This window comes from Aspergillus viridinutans, assembly GCF_018404265.1.
Source record: "Aspergillus viridinutans IFM 47045 DNA, scaffold_6, whole genome shotgun sequence".
Taxonomy (NCBI): Eukaryota; Fungi; Ascomycota; class Eurotiomycetes; order Eurotiales; family Aspergillaceae; genus Aspergillus; species Aspergillus viridinutans.
In genome coordinates, this window is record NW_025091222.1 from 1,737,703 (window position 1) to 1,760,483 (window position 22,781).

The window sequence follows — 22,781 nt, forward strand, 5'->3', positions numbered from 1 at the left end:
TCAACCAAATATTGCTGGAGGGTCAAGTTGACTCATTTTGCCGAATCACCAGGTTGCATTCAATAAGGTATCAGAAGGGCGGAATGAATGGCTACCTAAGGTACCTGGCGGCTAGGGATGGTATTTAAAATGTCAAAATGACATAAATGACGTGTTATTTAGACAAAATTTCTGTTATTTTAAATCTTGTCTTTCTGTACCCCCTTTTACTAGTATTTTTACTAGTAATCTAGGGTATCTAGCGACACAGCTGCCCCCTCCTAAAACATTAAAAAAAACACATTTAAATGAAGCCATTCAATGCTCAAAGAAATAGAATACCATTAAATCTTAGGCGTAGAATCTAATTTTATGCCTCCTAAGGCTATTTTCCAAGCACTTACTGCAATACTACCACCTGATTAGTTGATTCCACCTCAGAATTAACAGCTTCCAGATATATATTATCCTGGAAGATCTGTGAGCATAGAATTTCATTATCTTCCAGCACCAAATCAGCTTTAGCCTGGATGGCATCATCTTAGATGGCTTTACTGCTGCTACTAGGCTTAATATCTGCCTTATCTAGTAGATCTGGTGTAGTATTCTCCTCCTTATCTAGCTTATCCACCACCCTGCTATTTATATATATATAAACCACTTTGTTCGCCTGGATAGTGCTGAGTTGATTGCAAATCTTTATATACTATAAGCCCATCACAGAGAATGATTATTTAGAGGCAACAGAATTGGTAATAGTATAATATAATTAAATAGTAAAACTTATAAGGGCTGTAGATCTCATTATTTATTCCTAGAAGGAGTAGACTCTTGATTAGTTCTATATAAAATAGTATAAGATAGTAGAACTTACTACTTAAAGCTAGAAGTCTAGCAGCCTATACTACTTCTAAAGAGAAGGCCTTTAGAACTCTTCTTATTTACTTTAAAAGTAGAAGAATTAATCTAATACTTTCTCTCCTCTATACTATTTAATTATCTCTTCTATCTCCAGAATTAATGCTGAGGGTAGAGGGGCGTTAATAAAGGCATTCTAAGGGTAAAGATAGTAGGTAACCTAGTAGAGAGATGATATTTATTATTTAAAGTGGCTAATCTAGGCACTATTATCACTGTAAAGGAAGGAATAGATATCTTATTAAAAGGTAGAAGTTAGAAGCTGCTATTCTAAATAATTCTATATCCTAATCTATTATTTTGCCACCTTATTTCTTAGTAGACAAGATTATTAGGATATAAGATGACTTATAATTATAATATTTGATCTTTGGCTCTTAGATATTAGCTAGGCCTTATAGATAGGCTTAAGAAGAGGTTGTAAGTTATTAACTCTATACTAGAACTCTTAATCAAGAAGAATCTTCTGAATCTTATTAGAACTATCAGAATTTTGAAATGCCCATTCTTTTAATGCCTCTTGTGAGTATTTAAGGGTATTTAGCATTATCTATTAAGATCCCTAGTATATAATTACTAGGAGAAGAAGATGATATCTCTTTCTATTATAAATATCTTTCTAGATCTAATATAATACCTAGAGCTGCTTCGGAGCACTCTTAAAGTATATAATAATGCTAGTAGCCTAGCTAAATATTATATGGATTATTAGAAGATAAAGGAGATCTTTAATAAGAAGCTAGAGGCCATGAGAATTATATAGTATATAGAATACATGCTTTAAATCAGGCTTTACAGTTAATAAACTCCATGCCTTTAGTATAATATTTACAGTATCTGTAGATACTAAGTTAATATAATTCTAATCTAGCTTAAGCTCTTAAAGAACCTCCTCTATCTTCTTATATACCTAATCTATAATTATCTTACTTGTATAGGCTTCTCCCCTCATCTCCTTAAGGTAATAGAAGAATGAGGCTTATCATATGCTAATTAAGAGGCTGATTATACAGGAATTTAAGATATTAGTAGCTTTATTAAAGGTAAAGTTAAGATATTGCTCTCTATTAAGCTGGGCAAGCACCCTGGTGTGTATCTTCTTATAATACTAAGATAAAATCAGTCTAGTAATAGTATGATGATCTGGAGGCATGAAATTAAGGAGATTAATAAGCTTTTAAAGGTAGGGATTATTAAAAAGGGAAAAGGGGTGTGCTCCTATAAAAATTACTATACTAATAATCTCATTAATTTTTAAGGTATTAGCTCTTTAAAATAATAATATCTTCTGACCTTTCTTTATAGTCTATATAGATATAGCTTTAATATCTGCTCCTTCCTTCTTGAACTTCTTGCAATACTGGAGAAGATGGATCTTTAGGTAAGAAGAATTATTAGCCTGCTCCTTACTATAATAGTTGCATGTCACACATATCTAGAAAGTCAGGAGGCTTCTAAATCATTAATATCCATATAAAATTACCTTGCTATTAATGATATCTTTACTGAAGTTCTTCTTAGTAAGATGATCGCGTGGACTATACCTACTAGATCTAGAGCCATCTATATTGCGTACTTCCATTGCGTTAACTTTAAAGATATATATTTTAGCTATAAACAACAATTACTACGTTGATTGCTACGTTATCTTGGAGGCTCTGGCGGGAAGTCAGGTGATTAAAAAATATATATATTCTGATTAGTTGCATAGAGAAATGCTATCTTCCTATTAGCTAGAAGTTATATCCACTTTTGTCACGTGCTTTTTGTCAGACGTCAGGTAAAAAACAGTAAAATATTTGTCATTTTGACATTTAGACGAAAAATTTAAAATTACACCATCCCTACTGGCGGCTAGTAAATTAAGTTAGGATCGCCCAGCATTAACTTGTTATCCTAAATATTTGCTTTATGGATAAAATGAAAGGGGGAATTATCTGCAGCATAGTTTATACATGTAACAGAGTAAGTAGTCTCTGTTCTTTTCCAACCTGACCTTAGCTATGCATCACCTGAATTGAATGTGTACCATGGTACTCCGTACTGGCTCCTATTTAGCATACAAATTTAACCACGGGTCAAAGAGATCATTGATACAACCAGTGGGTCAACGATAAAAAAAGTAATTATACCAGAGGTACCTAATAATGTCTCAAGTCTCAATTCTCACCAAGTGTCTACCTATCTACTATCTACTATTAACCTGCTATTTGTAAACGTAAGTACACTTCCATTACCCCGCTGGATTCTCACAGGGCCATGCCGATCTTTCACTCTATTGGTGTATCAGCTTACAGAGTAGACTAATGCCTCAGGGACTTTCAATCCTGTGCGCAAGGCGATCATGGCATTCCACAGAATTGATGAAGGCAAGAAGTAGACTATCGGCGATTCGACATACCCCCGAAAGTCGCTGATAGCTACGAAAATCCTCCGAGACAGACTAGTTTGTGCTTGAAGATAGAGAATAGTAGTATGCAGGATGGAGCAGCTTCTCTGATCAACTTTCTTATGAAAGTAACCATCTACTATGCGCCTGTTGATGGTTACTTAACCATATAGAGCCTCCTCAGAAGTCATAAGGACTTCTATTCAAAAGATAAATTCGTGGACGTATGGAAACAAAAAATCAGACAATAGGCTGATATTATCTGGATACTATTACGATTCACGTGGTTCACGATTACATGACTTCACACCGCTCTTGGATTCGATATGTGCATTGGGGACTTGGCGAGCATGGCGATCCTGTCTTTGAATGCCCCTTCTGAAACATGCCCCGCCCTTTGGGTGTATCCAAGTCACGTGACATTAAGCCCCTTCCACTGCAGAAATTTATCCCCTTCCAATTTTTTCATGGAGGCTGGCTGCCATTCGCCTAAGCCATACTAATACAACCAGCGAAGCCAGGCGTTGTGGCTTTTTTGTCCATTTTCCAATTAAATTTGATTTATATCATGCTCTAGCCTCTTCTGGCCATTTCGCTCGGAGAACAATCTGTGTAATTCGGGTGCCTTCAATGCTTCTGCCATCTATCTAGCCGTGGACCGGACCACACAGAATCTGATTCCGAGCTAATAAAGAGAGAGCTTCTAGCTCTGAAATACTAACGAAGCTAATCGTCCCGAGTAAAAATAATTTTCCAGACCCGAATTCAAGATGTCTCTGGTCTCGGGTCCTGGTAGAGCTGTTGGCAGTCTTCCAGATCACACGTTGTGTGTGCAGAAACATGTGGAGTACATCAGGAATCTGGACAGCGTGCGTGATACTTATATCTTCTCTTAATGATGGGGAAGATGGTTGACAGGTGACGCTAGAGGCGGGATGAGCTGGAATATTGGCTCACAGAGCATCTTCGTCTGAATGGCGTATACTGGGGCTTGACAGCCCTGCATCTTCTTGGCTTCCCGGAAGCTCTCCCTCGGGAAGAGACCATCGACTTTGTTCTCTCCTGTCTGCGAGAAAATGGCGGGTTCGGAGCTGCACCCGGCCATGATGCACACATGCTTTACACTGTGTCAGCCGTGCAGATACTCGTAACCCTAGATGCGGTGGACGAGCTGGAAAAACGTGGTCTGGGAGGCAAGCGGAAAGTTGCATCTTGTATGATTTTGCTTCCCACTCTCTCGTAGTCATCTTCGATTCACACCTCGATCATGCTAAACAATCGCAGTCATCGCAGGGCTACAGGACAGGACGACAGGCTCCTTCATGGGCGACGAATGGGGTGAATTGGATACCCGTTTCGTTTATGGCGCCTTCAATGCCTTGTCATTATTAGGACTCCTGAATTTGATCGATGTCTCTAAAGCCGTCGCCTACATTCAGAAGTGTGAAAACCTGGATGGAGGATACGGCATCTGTCCCGGTGCGGAGTCCCATGCTGGACAGGTCTTCACCTGCGTGGGAGCGTTGGCCATTGCTGGACGTTTGGACCTTGTGAACAAGGATCGTCTTGGTAGCTGGCTCAGCGAAAGGCAACTGGACAATGGTGGGTTGAATGGACGTCCTGAGAAGTTGCCAGATGCTTGTTACAGTTGGTGGGTCGGGTCCAGCTTAGCGATGATTGACAGACTGCACTGGATCGATGGCCACAAATTGGCTACATATATTCTACGCTGTCAGGTGTGTTCGCCTCGTTGTCTACCAGAGTGTCGTCAGAACTGACTCAATGCAGGATCCGGAAGCTGGCGGTTTCGGAGACCGTCCAGGTAATATGGTTGATGTCTTCCATACGCACTTTGCAATTGCTGGGTTGAGTCTCCTGAAATTCGAAGGCGTCCAGGAAGTAGATCCTGTCTAGTAAGTCGCCTGCACGATTTCTCCTTTGACACATCTTTGCTGACCCAAAAACAGTTGTATGCCCAGAGCAGTTACAATGAAATACTTGAAGAAGTAGCACCTTTCCAGCCGGTAATAGCTCAAATTTCTCGATATTGTCCCCAACCGTAATCAATTCAACCTCTTGCAATCTAATAACCCATTGTTCTTTACCATCCATGGACAATGGGATACAAGGCAGGAGAAGAGAAATGGCCACTGCGACTTATTTCCGCTTCATATCATTCCACAATTGCCTGATAATAGGCTGTTAAGACGCAATGGCACAATGTATCGCAAAGCACAATCTAATTTCATTTTCACTAGATAGCTGACGAGATGAATCGAAAATATATCCCATATTGTTGCAATCCATCCCCATCGTTGACTGGAATTGACTGCCGTAGACATGGGCCGCCACCTTCCCAATACAAACATCCAGTCATTTAATTGGCAGCCCCTTCTCGAAGCACCAACGTCTGCGTCGCTATGTCGAAAGAGGCAAGCACGTCCCTTCGCACGTTAATCACCTGCTCGGAGGGCAAATGGGAATCTCGAGGCAAGTATCGTTCATCCTCGTCGCTTCTTATGCACTCAGACGGGGTGTTCTCGGTCAGGGCTAGTCTTTCTGTCTTGGATTTTTGTTCTGGTCTTTTCCGTCCGTGCAATTATCATTTCTTACTTGTCACTTCCTTTCAGAACTCGCTGGGTTGGATCCTTCATCCCGACTGCCCAAGATGGATGCTGAAGCACTTCAATGCAACATCTGTCCCAAACGGGCTCGATTCAGCGACGTGTCTCACTTGTTGACCCACGTCTCATCGAAGGCCCATCTTTCCCATTACTTCAAACTTCAAGTGAGAAGCCATCAAGAAATTGAAGCCAGGAACCTCCTCGATGAATACGACAAATGGTACAAGGCCAACAACTTGGCCAAACTACTTTCTGATCGGATGGCATCGAAGGAGGCTCGCAAAAGGAAGTCTCATGGGAATTCGCTCGCACTTGCTACATCATTGACTGCTCGACGGGGTGCTGGATCAACAGAGACGCCTAGAGCTATATGCCCTCCATCTCATCAGCCTTTACCTGCGTTCCTTGACCCACGCCTTTCTGACCCTTTTCTGAACGGCGACCCCGATGTGAGGAGCGGGAATGCTTCTAGTCATGATGAAACATCAGCTGTATCTTCGGTTCCTGACCTTCAGTTTCATGTCCGAACAGGCTATACCCTGCATTCGAACGGTCCGCGCCAAGGGCTTGCACCAAACCAGTGTAAACAGGAACCTGACTCTGAATCTGAAGAAGAGGGTGTCTCCAACGCGCAAATCACGCCGAGCCGGTCAATTAAACGAGAAAGCAGATCTGGTAACAATCTGCAACCGCTGACCAGCAGCTGCATCGATGACGACCCCTTTGTTGACGACAATGGAAGCTTTGATTACCTCAGGCTAGTTGGAGGTGACAAAGAGAGGGTGGACGAGATGACAAGACTGAAGGGAGTACTGTGGCCTGGCATGGATATTTTTGACTCTGCCACAGAGCAGATGAGGCGTAAGCGCAACCAGAAGAAAGACGAGAGCATACTCAAGATGATGGAAATGACCTCCATGTGTGTGGAGCCCACGGAACTCGTGTTTTCGCCAACAGGCATCCTGCGAAAGCAACGTGTTATATCAGGCAACGTTGAAGACAGCAGTCCCCTCAAGGGAGAGACTCCGATCCCTAAAAGACGAGCCACTCGCCCGAAGCGTGCACTTTCCCAAGTTGACTCCAATGTTCCACGTGGACTGGATCGGAAAAGGAGCAAGAAAGCTGCGAAACGCACGGCTATCAGACGCGAAGACGGCTTGGTCAGATATGACTCTCAGCCTTCAGGGAATCCTGGGGCTCAGTTGCCATATAAATACGGCGTTAATCTCCACTCCTCTTATGGAGATGAAACGGAAGAATTCAGCCTGACGGTGAATGGGCTCGACTCCAGAGCTCGAACTGGGTTCACAGTTTTCCACGACGAGTCTAGCCAGCACATATCCACCTACGATGAGCCATATCTGCGCTTTGGAGTATCGAGTCCTTCCCGAGAAACTCTTTTTCGGCGTGGAGCAACAGCTGAAAGGGGAGTCAACCGATTTTCGGAAAATAAGGCTCCATTACCTTCGGGAAGGCTCGCTCATGCCTCTGCAGAGAAAGAAAACATCGACCCTATGCTAGACGCTCACAGCCGGGGTAAATCCCCTCTACTGTGGCAATCGTCGATTAGGTTGCAGCACGCAGGCGATACAGGTTATGCACCGCAGTATTTCTTCGAAGGAGCCCAAAGCAACGGACTGAGTCCTTTTGAGAGTCATGGCTTCTACGCCGGATATACGTTCAACCCATTGGTCATCTCAGCCCCTAAGCTGCCCACCGAGAACCCAATATTTGATGCTAATAGTCGCAATCCCTCCCGATTGCACTCTATGACACGCGCTACATCGCCCGAGGCGACTATATCAGACATTGAGGAAGACGACTTTGAGCAACTCTACTTGGACACGAGTTCTCTCTAGTCTCTGCGACGGCGAAGACATCTGCTCCAACGACATCATTCACTCTCAGATCGCATCTGTTGTGGCACGCTTGAACGTGAATAACTGACCCTTGTCCGCCACAGAACCGTTGACCTGTTTATTTATATATTAGCACTTGCTATCATCCAGTATCCACACGGACTTTTGTCTCCAAAGAAGGCACATGATTCTAGGTTCAGAATCTCGCCTTTGCTACCAGCATGTTTTTCAGTTACTCCAAGGGTTTTGTACTATTATACATTTTGACAGGGAGCAGAGCGTCGGGGTCCGGGGTGGAGCATAGCTGTACGATTGTGTATACGATAACTCATACTTTGATTAGATGATTAGATAATCAACCATTAGCACGATAAGTTAGCGTGTTCTCCACGCGTCAAGCTCCATGACGCAGCGGAATAAATAATTTTGTGTCCAGCGCAACTTGGAACCATCTACAGAATCCAGAAGCCTTAAATCTGGCTGATTAATGAAGAAAATACCTAGAGGCTTTCCAATAAGGTGCAACCTGGTACCGCTCGCTCAAAAGACTTCGGAAGATTCATCGCCACTTCTATACTTGCGATGCCAAATTCCACGCCTCTAATCTGACCCTGCTTCGCGTTGACCATTTGACTCGGGAGTCCACAGCGACTCTTGCGAGGTAAAATGACACTAAGTTCATCGCAGTCATCACCGCCATCCTCACAGAATCTCAAGCGTAAACAACAGACCATTTCCAGCTTCTTCACGAAGAGGGCGCCGACAGCAGAGAAGAGAACCAACGGCCTTGAAGATGGGCGAGTGACGAGCCAGAAAAAGGCAGAGGTGCCGCTGCGTGAAACCACAAGGGATCAAAATGATTTGGTGGACAACGAGGATGAGGATATAGTGGTTCCGGCTCCGAAGCGGGTCAAAACGACCGGAGTCGATTCCGAGAACGGGTTTGGACGCAATATCAAAGAAGCGTCGAATGCTGCACGCGGACCAGCCGCTTCATCAAGCAGCAGCCAGCGCACCAATCTTTACAAGTTTGCGAGCTCTCCTGCTGATGATGCAAGCATTGAGAAAGCAGACGATCTGGAAGCGAGGCAGCGGCAGCTGGAACGCGAGAAACTACACAAACTTTTTGTCAAGAAGCTGGGGGGAGCTGACTGCCTTATCGGAATCGGTAGGAATACCACGACTGAGGCTCCCTCTGGCGCGGAGGAAGTTGCGGAAGGCGACGAGGATGATGAACCCGCAGCTCCGCCCCGGTCAAAGGGGAAAGGTGCGTCAAAGAAGGGTGGGAGCAAGCTGACTCCGCTGGAGAAGCAAGTGATTGAGATCAAGCGCAAGCATATGGACGCGGTTTTGGTGATTGAGGTGGGCTACAAGTTTCGATTCTTTGGCGAGGATGCGAGGATCGCCGCTAAGGAATTGAGTATTGTATGCATACCTGGCAAAATGAGGTTTGATGAACGTAAGTCAGTTCAAAAATACCTTTTCTGTTTTCCTGCATTGTGGATATGATTGCTAAATGGCGTCCAATTGCCAACAGATCCCTCCGAAGCTCATCTCGATCGCTTCGCATCCGCGAGTATACCAGTCCACCGATTACATGTGCATGTAAAGCGTCTCGTAACAGCTGGATACAAGGTCGGCGTGGTGAGACAGTTGGAAACTGCCGCCCTCAAGGCTGCTGGAGACAATCGCAATGCTCCTTTCTCCCGAAAACTTACCAACCTATACACGAAGGGTACTTACGTAGACGATGTTGAGGGGTTGGATGGCGCTACGCCTGCTGCATCAGGCGGTGCTTCCCCGGCTACCGGGTACATGCTATGCATTACTGAAACAAATGCAAAGGGCTGGGGCAACGACGAAAAGGTACATGTTGGTATCGTCGCTGTCCAGCCGAATACCGGTGACATCATCTACGATGACTTTGAGGATGGATTTATGAGAAGTGAGGTGGAAACTAGATTACTTCATATCGCACCTTGCGAACTTGTCATTGTCGGAGAACTGTCCAAGGCTACAGAGAAACTCTTGCAACATCTCTCTGGTAGCAAGCTGAATACGTTTGGCGACAAAGTCCGCGTGGATAGGGTCGCTAAGAAGAAGACCGCAGTCGCCGAATCACATAGTCATGTTGCAAACTTTTATGCCGCAAGACTGAAGGCAGCCAATACTGCGGACGATGCGCCAGCCAGTAACTTACTCCAAAAGGTGCTTAATTTGCCGGAGCAGGTGACGGTGTGTCTTTCGGCTATGATCGAGCATCTGACAGAGTACGGATTGGAGCACATTTTCGAGCTCACCAAGTATTTCCAACACTTTTCTTCTCGATCACACATGCTGCTGAATGCGAATACCTTGGTCAGTCTCGAGATTTACCAGAACCAGACGGATCATTCGGCCAAAGGCAGTCTTTTCTGGACATTGGACCGAACTCAAACTAGATTTGGACAGAGATTACTTCGAAAATGGGTCGGACGGCCCTTGCTGGACAAGGGGCGTCTGGAGGAAAGGGTGAATGCTGTTGAGGAGCTGAAGAGTCCGGACAGGACTGTGCAGGTCGAGAGACTGAAGATATTGTTAGGAAAGATCAAGAGCGATCTAGAGAAGAATCTGGTTCGGATCTACTATGGAAAGGTATGTACATGTACATGAGACTTGAATATACCTGCAGCGGATTTTTTTTTACTAACGAGGAAGCAGTGCACGCGCCCAGAGCTCCTCACCGTTCTCCAGACGCTGCAGACCATTGCACAGGAGTACGTTGACGTCAAGACTCCTGAGGACTCCGGCTTCACATCACCAATTCTCGGTGAGGGTATTGCTCGACTGCCGTCAATATTGGAAGATGTTGTCAAGTTCCTGAACAAGATCAATATGCATGCGGCTCGAAACGACGACAAATATGAGTTCTTTCGGGAATCGGAAGAGACAGAAGAAATTAGCGAACACAAGCTCGGGATCGCCAGCGTCGAACACGAATTAGATGAACATCGCTCTGTCGCTGCCGGGATCCTCAAGTGGCCGAAGGTGACTTACGTTACTTCGTCAGGGATCGAGTATCTGATCGAGGTTGAAAACACTGCAGCGGCCATCAAACGAGTGCCGGCATCATGGGTCAAGGTGAGCGGCACCAAGAAGCTTTCTAGATTTCATTCGCCAGAGGTCATTCAGCTATTACGGCAGCGAGATCAGCACAAGGAAGCACTGGCTGCGGCGTGCGACCAAGCGTTCGCGGCTCTTCTGGCCGAGATAGCGACTAATTATCAGTCCTTCCGTGACTGCGTCCAATCTCTAGCGACGCTTGATTGTTTGCTCTCACTGGCTGCAATTGCTAGCCAGCCAGGATACGTGAAGCCCGAGTTTACCGACCAAACGTGCATTCACGTGGAACAAGGGCGCCATCCAATGGTGGAGCAACTTCTCCTCGATAGCTATGTTCCCAACGATATTGATCTGGATAGCGACAAGATTCGTGCCCTCCTCGTCACTGGTCCGAACATGGGCGGCAAGTCCAGTTATGTGCGGCAAATAGCCCTGATTGCCATTATGGGGCAGATTGGCTCCTACGTGCCCGCTCGATCCGCGAAGCTCGGCATGCTGGACGCCGTGTTCACTCGCATGGGAGCTTTCGACAACATGTTGGCGGGTGAATCGACCTTCATGGTCGAACTGTCAGAAACGGCCGACATCCTCAAGCAGGCAACGCCCCGCTCGCTGGTCATCCTTGATGAGTTGGGCCGGGGTACGTCTACTCATGACGGGGTTGCCATCGCGCAGGCGGTTCTAGATTACATTGTACGGACGATCCGAAGTCTGACCCTCTTTATCACCCACTATCAGCACCTTTCCAATATGGCTCAGTCCTTCCCGGACCACGAACTTCGCAACGTACACATGCGATTCACCGAGTCCGGGTCTGGCAAGGAGGAAGAGATTACCTTCCTCTACGAGGTCGGAGAGGGTGTGGCGCATCGTAGTTACGGATTGAACGTGGCGCGGTTGGCGAACCTACCAGCGCCGTTACTCGAAGTGGCCAGGCAGAAGAGTGCGGAGCTAGAAGAGCGGATTCGCCGGCGTCGACTTGCCGGTCTTGTTACGACTGTTGGAGGATTGATGCAGGACCCTGCAAAGGGGGATGAGGACTTCTTCGAACGGCTCATCAGCAACGCGGAGCAGCTGTAGCATCGATCGCAGGCCAGCGAAAGGTTTCGGGGGTTTGGCATGCTACTGTACATATAGTGACCACATAGATCGGGTTCAATCATCATCCTTACTCCGTATGTTCAGCTTAGATGCAACCGTAGTTAGTTCACGTTGAGAATCGGTCAGCCTGTGGAGTGCTATCACATAGACTTGGCTCGAAATTTACTACGCATTACGATCTATATCAAGGACTGCTGATCATCCCTGTTCCTGACTGGGGAAAAAGGTAGAGACTCATTGCGATTGCATTTGGGAGATGTTGGACTTGCGCAGCGAGTCACGACCAACAGCTCTTATCAATGCAGTCTCAATTTTGTCCCAACTAACCCTCACCTGCAGGAAAGACCTAGATCAAGTCCCGATGCAACGAGGACGTGGTTGTGTGATCGTCATATAATTGTCCTCGATTTCCCACTGACCTAGATCTTCTATAACCCATGTATCATGCACGCCATCCTGAACGGAAGATCAACCAGAACACAATTCTTCTCGCCTATCACCTTCGAGAAGGGCAATGCGATCAAGTATGACAAGCGACAGGTTGACAGCACGAAGGAAAAGGATCAAGGTAGAAAAGTCCGTCCATTCGAGCATCGTTGCTTTCAAATTTTTTTGCGTTTCATTAGAAAGGGTTGAGCTTGGTTTCCCCGTTGGCTCTCTCTTTTATTCCCTGATATCTCGAAGACAGATAGGATATGTAGAAAGATTTGGATGGAAAGCCAAAGTATCACAACCGTTTCGTTCGCATCAGCCCATGCAAAGTTGAACCCAGCCACGCATTTCTCATTGCTAGAAAAACTTTTGCCTTTCCCGACCTCCCAGAATCATTTCCAGCGCAAGCAAACGTACACGGCCTCGAGAGGGGAATAAAAGACGACAACTCGGCGAGAAAATCGACGCGGGAATTACCGCAGACGGCGGGCCTCTCTCTCGGATTCGAGCAGGCAGAGGATGTCATCGACCTTGACTGTAGGTTGCGACAAAGATTCCTAGTTAGCCCATGCACTTTTTGAATATTCGGCCCTGGTCTTCCCCTTCCGATGGTCCCCGGTATCCGGATTCAATATGGTTCGGGCTTGCAGTCGCATCCGTATTTGCAGTCATTCCTTTTTCGTTCGCTCTTGCACCGAGATGACCAGTTTCTTCCTCCGTCTCGAATGGTCGCAATCGGATTGTCGGCCGGGATACGAGGACCACCGAAAGAAAAACCTCCAAAACTCAATCGCTGAACGGAAATCGCATACCTGGACCCTTGACGTTACGGATGATGCTGCGGGAGGTGTCATCCATGAACTCGACGCGGACCTGGGTGACACCACCACGGGAGCCTAAAGCGAGCAGTTATTATACCAAACTCCACGCGACTTCCAACATTGTTTGTAGATTGTAGATCACGTACCGGTACGGCCGAGAACACGAGTCACCTTGACGAGCTTAACAGGCTGCTTGGCGGAATCCATCTTGGAGGTTGGGCTCGACGACAGCGAGAGGGTTGACTTGACGGGATAGAAGGGAAGATGGCGGCGTTCGGTGGGTTAGATGAGGCCGTACGGATAGAGTGGTGTGGTGGACTGCGATTGCAAGCGAGGAATTTGCGGGCTTGTGTGGGTTTCTATTTTGGGCTTAGCGCGTGAATTGGAACTTTACGCGAGGGTTCAGGGCTAACTGACACCTGGTAATTCAGGCATTAAAGGGAGCTATTTCAGGCATAGCTCTGCAAGGCAGCATTCAGGCCACAAGGCATCCATTTGGCCTCCGATGAGGAACCGCCACTTTTTTTTTCTGATCGCAGACTCCAGGTTCAACCTTGGGATCCTCGTGGTTCAAGAAAATAATATGATTCGTAGAACCTGTATTCAAACATTAGGCTTCCATGTACATACTCCGTATAGCTTTATTTTAACAGATGTAGTCGCAATTGAGTTGGATTCCTGGCTGTCCTGCTCCTCTGCCCCTCACCGTTCGAGTCAGAACCTACTCCGATTTCGTTCCTCGAAACCAGCAACTCTCGGTCAACTCTTCATTCCGGGCACGACGCCGACGCGCCAGTCAATTCCCGTTGGATTTACGGTATAACATTGTCGCCGACCATTTAATTTCGCTCGTGGATAATATCAATCCTTTCCCCTTCTGAGCTTGCCGCAATTCCCTACAGAAGTCTCATCTACCCCGCGCACTTGATCGTCAGTAGACATGGATCTCGTCAACCAGTACGTGACCTCACCATCAAGAACAGACCCTATAATTTGGCTCAATTGCTATACCATAAGTGCATCTCATATTGACCAACATTCTCTCTCAGCCTCGAAGGAAGACTCCTCTTCGCCGTCCCTAAAAGCAAGTTCCCTCTGTGACTCACCTCGTCTCTCGCAATCGCATTTCCATTCTTTGACCTCAAGACCCTACGATCGCAACGACCCCAGCTAACTCATACCTCTTGTTCACAACAGAGGGCCGTCTCCAACAGGCTACCCTGGACCTCCTGTCAGGCAGTGACATCCAATTCCGCCGCGAAACCCGCCTCGACATCGCGCTGGTCAAGAACCTCCCCATTGCCCTCATTTTCCTCCCCGCCGCAGACATCCCGACCTTCGTCGGCGAGGGTCGCGTAGACCTCGGTATCACCGGACGCGACCAAGTCGCCGAACATGATGCGCAGCTGTCCGAGGGCGAGGTCTCGGGCGTCGAGGAGATCATGGATCTCGGGTTCGGCGGGTGCAAGCTGCAGGTGCAGGTTCCGCAGAAGGGCGACATCACGGAGGCGAAGCAGTTGATCGGCAAGAATGTTGTGACCAGCTTCACGGCGCTGACGCAGGCCTTCTTCTCCCGGCTGGAGGGCGTGGAGTTTGGGCAGAAGCTCAGCACCAAGATCAAGTATGTTGGTGGTAGTGTCGAGGCTGCTTGTGCTCTTGGTGTGGCCGATGGTATTGTCGATCTTGTTGGTATGTTTCTGCTGCCGTTTCCCTCGGTTGAGTTCAACACTGACGGGTGCAGAATCCGGCGAGACCATGAAGGCTGCTGGTCTCAAGGCCATTGATACCGTCGTCGAGAGCACAGCCGTGCTGGTCAAGTCTCGGTCAACCCAGAACTCCCTTGTTGATTTGATCACCTCTCGTATCAGTGGTGTTATCAGTACGTCCCCCTAAATCTTATTGAATGGCTAAATGCTCATGCTCTCACTACAGCCGCTCAAAGATACGTCCTGTGCCAGTACAACATTCCCCGCTCCGGGCTATCAGTTGCGTCTCAGATTACCCCCGGCAAGCGTGCGCCCACAATCACCGCTCTCGAGGAGGACGGCTGGGTGGCCGTCAGCTCCATGGTCGAGAAGAAGAAGATCGCGACCGTCATGGACGAGCTGCTCAAGGTCGGCGCATCGGACATTCTGGTCCTCAACATTGCCAACTCGAGAACGGTCTAGACTTTGCTTTTTTCTTTTTCTCGTTTTTAGAACTCTATGCGGCGCGTGATTTGTGGTATCGTTATATCTATTGAACTTGGAGGATTATCTTGGCGGTTGGCGGAATACTATAGACCATGGCTATATGAGAAAAATGAAACAGAAATCATGCAAATATAGCAAGGATAGATCGATACGTTTATAAATGTCTATCTTCTATGTACGAACGATTGGAGATGTAGTATACAAAGGCGCCATGCAAAGATAGCAGTCGGGTCATTACTCGTATTGTCGTCATCATAAAACAAGCGCTCAGGGTATCAAATGCATGCAGTCCGCTGAAGAGCTTACGAAGAAGGCTCAGGCTCAGGCTCAGGCTCAGGCTCAGGCTCAGGCCCAGGCCCCGGCCCCAAACCCACGCCCTCCCGCCGGCCACGGACCAAGGCCCGTAGACACTGGCCCACACCTTCCAAATCGCCCAGCAGCCCAACATGCCCGCGCTCGCTCTTGACCAGCCCGCCCTTGATGATCCGGTAACCCGGGGGTAACATCGCCGCGGAGGCAAGACAGACGCCGTCGCCGGCCGCGAAAGCCAGATCGTCGTACGCGTCCTGGCGCTTAATCTGGTCGCGGGACCAGACGCGCGCGCCGTAGACGGTGGGGACGGACTTGCCGTAGAGGACCGCAGCAGGCGGGTACCGGTTTTCGGCCTGGTAGGCGGGGTTGAAGGCGAGCTCCTGCTTGAAGCGCTTGACTTCTGCCAGGGTGCGCTCGAGGTAGGCGAGGGCCGTGGCGCGCGGGATGGTGGAGGTCGTTGCGAGCTTGGTGTGCGCCGCGGCGCCGCGCAGGTTGGCGGTTGGGCCGACGAGGCCGTCGCCTGACGGGGCCATGGCGGAGGCCGTGTTGGCGACGTCGGAGACGGGATCGGTGGCGTGGGGGGCGTTCTCGCGGTGGAGTGGGTGGTGGACGGCGCGGCCGTCTGTGCTGCTGCGTCGGGTGGGTGCGTCGGTGATTTCTTCGGCGGAGCCGTTGTTGTCTCTGCCGAGGGCGGTGGTGAAGCGCTTGCGGATGCCGAGATCGGGCAGGTTGTCCTTGAAGCCGCGGGTGGCTGTCAGCGGGGGCAGGGCGGGACTGATGCAGGGGGAGAGGCGGTATTCGTCCCAGTTCTGGACGGAGAAGAAATCGACGCGGTATTCCTCCTTGGTGCGTTTGTTGATGAAGCAGCGTCCGTCTTCGGGGAGTAGGGCGAAGCTCGTCCGGAAGCTAAAGTTCACTTGCGCGGTGAGCACGCGGGTGCTCAAAAGGACCTCGTCTCCGTTGCGCAGGGGCCCGAGAATGTTGGCGCAGTGCTGGGGGACGCCGGCATAGAGGACACCGGCGAAGAGCTCGGGCCGTTGGTTGACGGCATGGCGCGTAATCAGACCACCCAGGCTGTGGGCAAGGACATACGCTCCTCTTTTCTCGGATGGCACATCGGGTGCATTGGACGGGAGGCCTTCCAGGAATTTGATCAGTTGCTTCGAAAGAAGGTGCGGGCTCAGTCGCCAATCGTAGCCGTAGTTCCAGACGCGGAGCTTGCCATTGACGGCGTTGTCGCACTTATGCAGGCGCTTCATGAGCCGGCGGCAGATGTCAACGGGCCCGATATTCGACAACACGCCCGAAGGGATGATCGTTTCCTCCATGCGCTCTTCGTCCTCGGGGTTCAAGCCGACTTCGAGATCCACCTTGCGCAGATTGAGTCCCACTTTCATCGGAACCCACAGCTGGCGATGGGGCGGTTTGGCAGAGCGCAGGATAGAGCCCCGGTAGCCTCCTAAGATGACAACGTCGCCGGTCAACTCGGACAACGCTTCGGCCAGGATGGGATGCGTCGAGGCGGAATTATTGCGTGGGGATTGCTCGCGCGACTGCGAACCCTTTTCTCTGAGAATCTCCCGGTGGGACTGTGGTTCGGCGGTCTGCTGGACTCCTTTTCGATGGGTGACTTCGCTGAGAAATGGCTTGTATCCCCACTCGCTGCGGAGATCCTGGAGGTTGAAGGTGGGCATGCTCAGCAGCCGGCTGCTAGAGTCCTGAAGACTGTCCTTGATGGCTTTGAAACGACTGTTGATCTGGGAATGAATGTGTTCGTAGCGGGGTGCCTGATCGAGGGACGACGCGGTGGACGACGCTCTCAGGTACAAAGATTGATCCGACGAGGACCGCCTGAGCGAGGCCGCGTGTCCGGAGAAATTACTTGGTTTGCGCGTAAATGAATGCTTCGCAGCCGTCATCCCGTTCAAAGGTCTCAACTCGGGAATCGGCTCATCCGCAGCAGGTGGATGCGGACCGGGAGTTGAGCACGACCGCCGCCTCTGCTGTTCAGCGGCCGCCTTGGCTTGTTCAAGAGCCAGTCCGGTCGGCATAGGCTTCACGGTCTGGCTGCGAGCTCGGATATGCAAGGTATTTGACCGAAAGGGCAGCGAAGACCGTTTCGCCAAAGAGCCCAGATCCGGCAAAAACTTCCTCAGCCGCAGGTTGGATATGGCATCCCCAGACCAGGCCCGAGGACGCGGCAGTCCATTCTTCAGGATCGACCTGGTGAAGCTGGTCCGTTGACCGTCTTTCGCAGGGGTGATAGTGCTCTGGGGCACCCCATTCCGGGCCAGGGCAGCACGGTCCTGTAGACCAGCTTCCTCTGGCGGATGCGCTTGGGATTCCCGAGCATCCGGCAGCGACTCCGGTTCAGAAGTAATCTCAGAAAGAAAGAGGCCATCGGAGTCGACGACATTGTCAGGAATGGCATAAAAATACTGGCCATTGCGCTCCATGATGCGAGATTTCTCCTCCGCGGGCGTCAGACGGGCCTTCATGCGACTCTGCGTCGGGCCGATACTGACGCCAACCATCTCGTCGGCTTCATCTTCCTTGGCTGCATCGACGGAACGGTAGCCCAGTTCATCGCTGTCGGAATTGGACTGGAGGGTCGGAGAGCTATCCTCCGGACTGGAAGATGCATCCACGATGGCATTGGCCTGGTCATGGCCTTCCGGATTGACCAGCGAGAGTGGCATGATGTCGAAGTTGAGGTTGCTGGTGGTGGTGGTGGTGGTGGATGACTCCGTCCATGCGGTAGTAACGAGAGTGATGATGCCACAAGAAACGACAATGAAGACTTATAAATAAGCCAACTAGCACCACAAATTTACATGTGAGAGACTAAGGCAGTCTAACAAGTGGGGATGGAGATGTCTGAGCTCAGATGAGGCAATGAAGCTCTACCTTGTCGTGGTCGTATTCGTATGTGTCTCAAATCGCAGGAGAAGTTGCTGGTGATGATAATAAGAAGATGATGGATTTCCTTCAAGGGTCTTCTCTTCTCTTCTCAATAATAATAATGATTCATAACCCTTTTTTAATCAACCGAACTTTCTGTTGGTTTCATTCTTTTTCTTCCTTTTTTTTATTTTTTATCTCGGTTCCACTGAAATTGCACAGCCTCCGGAGCTCCCGGAAGACACTCACGCAACAGTTGTGGATGAAGCTATTGAGGGATGATGATGATTCGCCGGTAAGCAGAAACTGGAGAAATGCTTGAATCGGTCTTGGCCCAGTTAGCCCCTGATTCTTGTTCGGATGCTGTGTTCCATGGTGCTGTCCATATATATTTGTTGCTGCTGCTATACAATCTTACAGTCCCGGTGGGCACGTCATAGGAGGATAATCTCCCCCATACATTCCAGAGAAGATCAGATAAATCAAACTCTCTTTAACTTGGACCTGGCTATTACCTTGCCACTGAATCATAACTTAATGCGTTGAACATACGAATACATAGCTATGACACATCGTGTCCATCGCCACAGCACAATGACTGTATTGAAAAAGGTACAATTTAATCACGATCTCATGTAGTCTCAATTATTGCAAAGTATACAAAAACCGTGGTATCATCATTCATAACAAAGTAAACGTAGACTACCTAACGAGTCTCTCTCTGGCCAGAAAGCGTTCCTGACCGGATCTCCTGCTCACCCTTATTCGCTATGGCCTCGTTCTTCGCTGCGCCTGCTTCATGACCAAATGCCTTGTCAACCGCTGTATTAATTGCTCCCCGCAACGACTCCCCAGCACCCTGTCAAAGCCCCTTGTTAGTACTCAGTTCCGCCCATCAGAGAATGTACCAGGTCGACTTACGTGAACGCCAGCAATGGCTGATCTCACCCCACGGCCAATCTCCTCGCCCTTGGCTGCCGAACGGCCCTGTCCATCCGCAGTATACTGCTTGTTTTCAGTGCTGGGCGCATACTCAGCTCGGTAGTCCTGGTTATCGTAGCTGCTGGATCCTGGGGCGGGCTGGTGACCCACACCGCCGGTAGTCGCGTATCCGGACCCAGTGGCAGGGTTGTACCCGGATACGTTGGGGTCATATCGTGAGCGATTATCTTCCACTCCAGGCGTTCCGACGGAGGTGGTCGAGGAGCCCTGCCTGACACCCGCACCCGCACCAGCACCAGAGGTATCGGTAGGATTGCGGTAGGCGCCTGTACCCGTCTCGTTGGTCGACTTGGAGGTCGTGTTACCGGTCTGGCTGTCGACACGGGGATCGAGCTTGTTCATGACTGAGGAGCTGTGAGGGCCGGCGTTGGAGCTGTTCGGGTTGTCGTAGCTCTGTGTGGCGCCCGGGTGGACGTTGCCAGAAGAGGTCATGCCTGGGGCGTACTGGGCGCGGTTGTTCATGTCACTGTCGACGCGGGGATCGAGAGTGTTGGCGACGTTGGAGTTATGTGGTCCGGCTGACTTGGAGGCAGGTCCAGTGAAAGGGTCTCCGGTGCTACCTGCTGTGTTGACGTTCGTCCCAATTGGAGTGGTGGAGTTGGGGTCTTGGTTGTAGCCTCCGGTGGACGACTGGTAAGGTGTTTGTGTGGTACTCATGTTGTAGATCCGGAAATTATCTGTTTATATGATATAGTAACTGGATATTCAGTGTTCGGATTGAAAGTCCGTCGAATACCATAGTAGATGTTCTTATAGTTTGCCCCAGTTTGATGCTCAGCACCTTCGACATCATCGCCTTGACCGGTGACGTCAGGCTGACCCCATATTCTGTCGGGACCAGTTCCCCAGTAATACTCCGTAGGTAATAGGCTATCTGAGGTGAGAAAGCTTGACCAGTTCAAAACGAAGGCCAATTCCAGTCGCTTTAAACTGGCATGAGGTCGTACAATTGCTCAGTGGCTGTCCCTTCTCTATTTCCCAAAAGAGAAAATCCTTATCGATAAGATGGAGTGCATAACTACGTCACGAATGCATAAATAAATACATATATGCATTGCATAAGTCAGCGAGGCAGTTATGCCCCTCTGCCTTTGCAATAATACTTAAGCCATGGCCCTGTTAATTTCTAGACTTCTTCTAGAACTAGAGACAAGTCCGTTAATTTGCGGAGGCAAACTCTGTCTCTAGCTTAGCTCCTTTGGATCTTCGTGAGTGAGATGACTGAAGAACGGATTGATAACTGAATGCAGAACTTCGGCCGTGCCGAGGCACTTTCGCTGCAGCAAGTCAAAGGATGGGAGAAAAGGTAGACAGATAACCGAAGCCTATATGTGAAGGCTCCCCTTATCTTTCATTGCACGTTTTCCATATTTCCATCTATATTTCATATTTGTCGCAGCAAACAGATAGCCAAAATGCCCATCTCAAACAGAAAGCTCATCTACGCCAACACGCCCTCCCCGGCCATCGACCCCTCCTTGACCAACGGAACCTTCAAGCTCAACACAACCTCCATCCCCGACCAGATCCCTAATGACAAAGTCCTCGTGCGCGTGCACTACCTCTCCCTCGACCCGGCCATGCGCCAATGGCTCACAGCAAAACGGTCATACATTGCCCCCGTTGAGCGCGGTAGCGTCATGCGCGGCCAGAGCATCGCACAGGTGATTGCGGTCGGAAGCGGACTACAATCCCAATACAAGGTCGGCGACTGGGTCGTCGCTTACTCCGGCTGGCAGGAGTATTGTCTGCTGGGGCCCAAGGAGGCCCAGAAGGTGGTCGTCCCTCCCGGCTGCCAACCCACCGACGCCATGTCGGTGCTCGGAATGACGGGGTTGACTGCCTACTTTGGTATGATCGAGGTCGGTCAGCCGAAGCCGGGCGACACCGTCGTTGTGTCTGGTGCTGCCGGCGCGACGGGCATGGTCGCCGGACAGATTGCCAAGGTCAAGGGAGCCAAGCGGGTTGTCGGCATTGCGGGCAGTGCTGACAAGTGCGAGTTCTTGGTCAAGGAGCTTGGATTCGATGCGGCGATCAACTACAAGGATAAGGACTGGAAGAAGCAGTTGAAGGAGGCTACGCCGGAGTACATCGATGTGTACTTTGACAATGTCGGAGGTGAAATCCTCGATGCTTGTCTCGCGCGGGCCCAGAAAGACTCTCGGTTCGCGATCTGCGGTGCAATCAGCCAGTACAACTCGGCCAAGCCCCAGGGGCCTGCGAGCTTCATGAACGTCATTGTAAGTTTTGCTGCTAGGCATGTGGTAGCTGACCGATCGCTAATGGTGCATTGCAGTCGCAACGAATCACAATGAAGGGGTTCATCGTGTTCGACTATGCGAAGAAGTATGATATTGCCTTGAAGGATCTCTCGACATGGTTGACCCAGGGGAAGATCAAGCGCAAGGACCATATCATCCGGGGTGGACTGGAGGCGGCGCCTCAGGGTCTAGTGAGCCTTTACGAAGGTGCCAATACCGGCAAGATGATGGTCGAGGTGGCACCTGTTAGTGAGGCTATTGGAGCCAAGGCAAAGCTGTAAGATTGTATACATAGTTATAATGTAAAGCTCGCTACAGAATATTCTAAAGCGTGGATTGATCTCTGTCATAACTTGAAATTTGTGAACTTGATACTAGAAAGAGGGAGTGCATCGTGTATTGAAACTTTGTTGAACGGTAGACCAGGTACACAGACGACGGCAACAAAATGAATCGTCCTGTATGAAAGATAGGTTCGGACCGATGCAGGAGATCAGGTTATCACCTACATCATCTCTCCAAATAAAATGCCCTGGATCGACGTCATTGTGATGAACCACACAACATTGTGGGGAGTGAATCCTGTCTGGACACTCGTGAATCTTGCCAGACATGCCGCAATCGTCCATCCATGACGATCTAGATGGGAGAAATGCCTTTTATACACGCTAGAAATCCTGTTTTACTTTTGCAAACGGCCGACTGTTGCAGTGATGATGCGCCAAATTGCTCCCCTGCGAGCTGTCTCTCGCCAGGTACTTCAACCACGTATCTACCACCGGGCTGTATATAATAAAAGCTGCTTGTCTTCGTTACAGAATTATCCTAGTCATTTCCCTCAATCTACATACAGGCCTTTTACCGCTACATCACGTCGATCTGTTTCCG

At 49.2% G+C, this 22,781-nt stretch overlaps 7 protein-coding genes across 7 annotated transcripts; 5 read left to right on the forward strand and 2 right to left on the reverse strand.

Annotated features, from left to right (window-relative positions):
- Positions 1 to 4,056: 4,056 nt before the first annotated feature.
- Aspvir_008299 (Rab geranylgeranyltransferase subunit beta BET2) lies at positions 4,057 to 5,296 on the forward strand (the record flags this gene model as incomplete). Its single annotated transcript, XM_043271471.1, has 5 exons — positions 4,057 to 4,155; positions 4,215 to 4,500; positions 4,571 to 5,022; positions 5,075 to 5,199; positions 5,254 to 5,296. 5 exons carry the CDS (start codon positions 4,057 to 4,059, stop codon positions 5,294 to 5,296), a joined length of 1,005 nt encoding a protein of 334 aa, XP_043127406.1.
- A 658-nt stretch (positions 5,297 to 5,954) lies between these two features.
- On the forward strand, positions 5,955 to 7,769 carry Aspvir_008300 (uncharacterized protein; the record flags this gene model as incomplete). The annotated part of the gene is made up of 1 exon (XM_043271472.1): positions 5,955 to 7,769. The coding sequence occupies one exon, from the start codon at positions 5,955 to 5,957 to the stop codon at positions 7,767 to 7,769; it is 1,815 nt and encodes a 604-aa protein (XP_043127407.1).
- A 666-nt stretch (positions 7,770 to 8,435) lies between these two features.
- On the forward strand, positions 8,436 to 11,951 carry msh3 (mismatch repair protein MSH3; the record flags this gene model as incomplete). The annotated part of the gene is made up of 3 exons (XM_043271473.1): positions 8,436 to 9,228; positions 9,307 to 10,403; positions 10,470 to 11,951. The coding sequence occupies 3 exons, from the start codon at positions 8,436 to 8,438 to the stop codon at positions 11,949 to 11,951; spliced, it is 3,372 nt and encodes a 1,123-aa protein (XP_043127408.1).
- Positions 11,952 to 14,165: 2,214 nt separating this feature from the next.
- On the forward strand, positions 14,166 to 15,393 carry Aspvir_008302 (ATP phosphoribosyltransferase; the record flags this gene model as incomplete). Its single annotated transcript, XM_043271474.1, has 4 exons — positions 14,166 to 14,334; positions 14,396 to 14,914; positions 14,967 to 15,104; positions 15,158 to 15,393. The coding sequence occupies 4 exons, from the start codon at positions 14,166 to 14,168 to the stop codon at positions 15,391 to 15,393; spliced, it is 1,062 nt and encodes a 353-aa protein (XP_043127409.1).
- Positions 15,394 to 15,719: 326 nt separating this feature from the next.
- Positions 15,720 to 18,428, reverse strand: Aspvir_008303 (uncharacterized protein; the record flags this gene model as incomplete). Its single annotated transcript, XM_043271475.1, has 1 exon — positions 15,720 to 18,428. The coding sequence occupies one exon, from the start codon at positions 18,426 to 18,428 to the stop codon at positions 15,720 to 15,722; it is 2,709 nt and encodes a 902-aa protein (XP_043127410.1).
- Positions 18,429 to 19,336: 908 nt separating this feature from the next.
- Positions 19,337 to 20,289, reverse strand: dprC (the record flags this gene model as incomplete). Its single annotated transcript, XM_043271476.1, has 2 exons — positions 19,337 to 19,489; positions 19,552 to 20,289. 2 exons carry the CDS (start codon positions 20,287 to 20,289, stop codon positions 19,337 to 19,339), a joined length of 891 nt encoding a protein of 296 aa, XP_043127411.1.
- A 758-nt stretch (positions 20,290 to 21,047) lies between these two features.
- Aspvir_008305 (MDR family NADP-dependent oxidoreductase) lies at positions 21,048 to 22,174 on the forward strand (the record flags this gene model as incomplete). The annotated part of the gene is made up of 2 exons (XM_043271477.1): positions 21,048 to 21,872; positions 21,929 to 22,174. 2 exons carry the CDS (start codon positions 21,048 to 21,050, stop codon positions 22,172 to 22,174), a joined length of 1,071 nt encoding a protein of 356 aa, XP_043127412.1.
- Between the last annotated feature and the right edge of the window lie 607 nt (positions 22,175 to 22,781).